Source organism: Nannochloropsis gaditana (genome assembly GCF_000240725.1).
Source record: "Nannochloropsis gaditana CCMP526 unplaced genomic scaffold scaffold523, whole genome shotgun sequence".
NCBI lineage: Eukaryota > Eustigmatophyceae > Eustigmatales > Monodopsidaceae > Microchloropsis > Microchloropsis gaditana.
Genome location: NW_005803430.1, coordinates 18,994 through 21,430, shown reverse-complemented (window position 1 = coordinate 21,430; position 2,437 = coordinate 18,994). Strand labels below are relative to the sequence as shown.

Below are 2,437 nucleotides of genomic sequence, written 5' to 3'. Positions count from 1 at the left end.
TTTGAAGAAATTCCGGTATACGAAAAGCTTGAGCTTCTCCAATATGATATAAACCCCGCGGGCAATAAAGTCATCCTGATATTTGTCAAGCTGCTCTTGATACAGACGGAAATCCCCATCGCGCAAAGCAGCCACCAGCGCCTCAAACTCTTTGAGCTGAAAGCGCTCGAGAAGGCCGCGCTGGGTGGGGTTGGGGAAGCGGGCACATGAGAGACTACGCCACGGTGCGAGAGGACGGGGTGGCTAGAACAGGCTAGAACATGCTGGGCTTACCCGTGGCAGCAAACCAAGGTTGAGCTTCACCGGCACCATGTAGGAGAGGATGGTGCGCTTGTTGCGGTGAGCGGCAGCGGGGCAGTGTCGGAACGCATAGGTCAGGAAGCGCTCGGCTTCTTTGTAATTCGTGTCGAGCAAAAAAAGGCGCGCCCGAAGGAAATGGTATGTGACAGCATCCGCTTGAGCAAACTCGCCGGACGTGAAGTCATCGTCCGTGAGCTTGTGCCGGGCGTCCGCCCAGTCCGTCAAAGGTTTGCACTGCCGAGGATTGTTCAGCTGCAGGTAGCATATTATTTGTTCGTTCGCAAGCATCAGAGCCACCCGTCGACGCCCACTGGCTGTGACCGTGCCGAAGAGCCGAAACTTATCCGAGATGGCTTTGACGGCCTCGTTCATGATGGGATCGAATCGCACCTTCTCCTTGTCCACTTTCTGCGCCAAGAGGCGTAGGCCGCGCGCGAGCTTGCGCATTAGATTGAGGAGCCACTCTTCCTGGAGGTCTTTGTATAAATCACCCGCCAGAACGAAAGCTGATCGATGGTGCTCGAAGGCTTTCTCCACCTCTTGATCCGCCAAACATCCGGCAGCGCGCAAGAAGGGCTCCAGGAGCTCAGGAACATGCGCGACACGCTTTACTGCAGCGTTGTTACGAATGGCCTGACGGACATCCATACGAGCAAATTGATGCCCTAAACCATGCGATAGGCAATCGTAGGAGAAAAGGTGCGTCAAGGCGGTGCCATCTTCCTGCCTGGAAGCCTCCGTCACTGCATCTAGGTACGCCGTGACCTTGCGAAAAAGCATTTGGAAGGCCGGCTGCAACGTAGTATTATGAATGATACCGCCTGTACGAAGGACAAGACGATGCAATGTGAGGATGAGTGGCTCCGATACAAATTATTCATGTCTGCGCATGGACTGAGCCCGGTTCTGTGGCCCTATTACCGAGTTTTGGACCTCTGTACAGTATTACGTATCAGGTACTGCGGGAGGGCTTGAGCGAAGCAGCGTTTCGGAGAACACCCCGGAAGTGCTTCAACTCGGTTCCCACAGTCTTTTTATCTTCACAGTGGATCCCGAATAAGTGTCCTAAGGCCACAATAAGTATCAAGATATTTATCACCTCTTTTTTCTTCATTATCTGCTAAAACAGACCTCGCCAGGGGGTCAAAGTAGCTCGCAAATATCCTCCAGCGCCATGGGAGTATCCATATTACCTTTCACGTCAAAAGTTTCCTGTCTTGTGATTTTAGTCTTGCTCTTGTCTCTGGTAGATGGTTTCCTACTCCCTGTGCAAATATCATTTGACTTGCGCTCATCTGTACCAGAGCATAGGCGCCGGCCTGCGTATCGAGAGATAGGTCTCGCCGCGGTCGACAGCCAGCCCCCATCAGCTCCCTCGCCGGCGCAAACACAAGCAGAAGAAAGCGATGTGGACGAGATTATAGACGCTGCAATGGATCAGTCCATGCATACAGTAGCTATGGATTGGGAAAACGTGGATCCTGCTCCTATCAAGCTACAAACCTCGGCAGGTGATGAGAACTCGTCCCTGCGCCCTAATCCGTTCGCGGCGTACGAGGAATTCATTGAACCTCCACCAACGCACGTTGTGTATTACCGCGGCCATCATGAAAGGTCGTTTTGGCGACAAGGCCGAGATGTGGTACAGCTCGTGGTGCCTGTGGATCCGGCCGTGACTAAAGCTGACATTGTTTTCGAGCTTGCGACCAAAACCCACCTTCGCCTGAGGTTGGGAGACGAGCCTGACCTGTTTGACCGAGAACTAGCGCAGCCAGTGCACAAGGATGGTTCCTTCTGGTATTTTGAAGAGCACCCTGAAACTGAGCAAAAGGCCGTAGTGATTGAGTTGGACAAGCGTTTGGAGTACTCGAATTGGCCGAAGCTCTTCGCGGCAGACGTGGACCTAAGTGAAGTCCCCTCAAAAGCCAGCCCTGTTGGGGATAGTCCCATAAGCTTTTGATCAGAACCAAAAAAAAATGCTGACAGTTAAAAGTGTTTAATTTGTATTTGCGACCGTCCCCCTCACACACCCCATCCTCCTCCACTCCGTCTGCCGTCAAATGGCCCAACCCCAATTTGTCACACGGGCGACGCATCGCCACGAGCCTCATCTATCGAAAATGACGACTCCCGGACC

General features: G+C 53.0%; 2 protein-coding genes across 2 annotated transcripts; one reads left to right on the top strand and one right to left on the bottom strand.

Annotated features, from left to right (window-relative positions):
• Positions 1 to 21: 21 nt before the first annotated feature.
• Positions 22 to 1,080, bottom strand: NGA_0219200 (pci domain-containing protein 2; the record flags this gene model as incomplete). The annotated part of the gene is made up of 2 exons (XM_005854389.1): positions 22 to 243; positions 274 to 1,080. Coding segments are annotated over 2 exons (1,029 nt in total), but the record flags the coding sequence as incomplete, so codon positions are not given.
• Positions 1,081 to 1,732: 652 nt separating this feature from the next.
• NGA_0014902 (uncharacterized protein) lies at positions 1,733 to 2,260 on the top strand (the record flags this gene model as incomplete). Its single annotated transcript, XM_005854382.1, has 1 exon — positions 1,733 to 2,260. One exon carries the CDS (start codon positions 1,733 to 1,735, stop codon positions 2,258 to 2,260), a length of 528 nt encoding a protein of 175 aa, XP_005854444.1.
• Between the last annotated feature and the right edge of the window lie 177 nt (positions 2,261 to 2,437).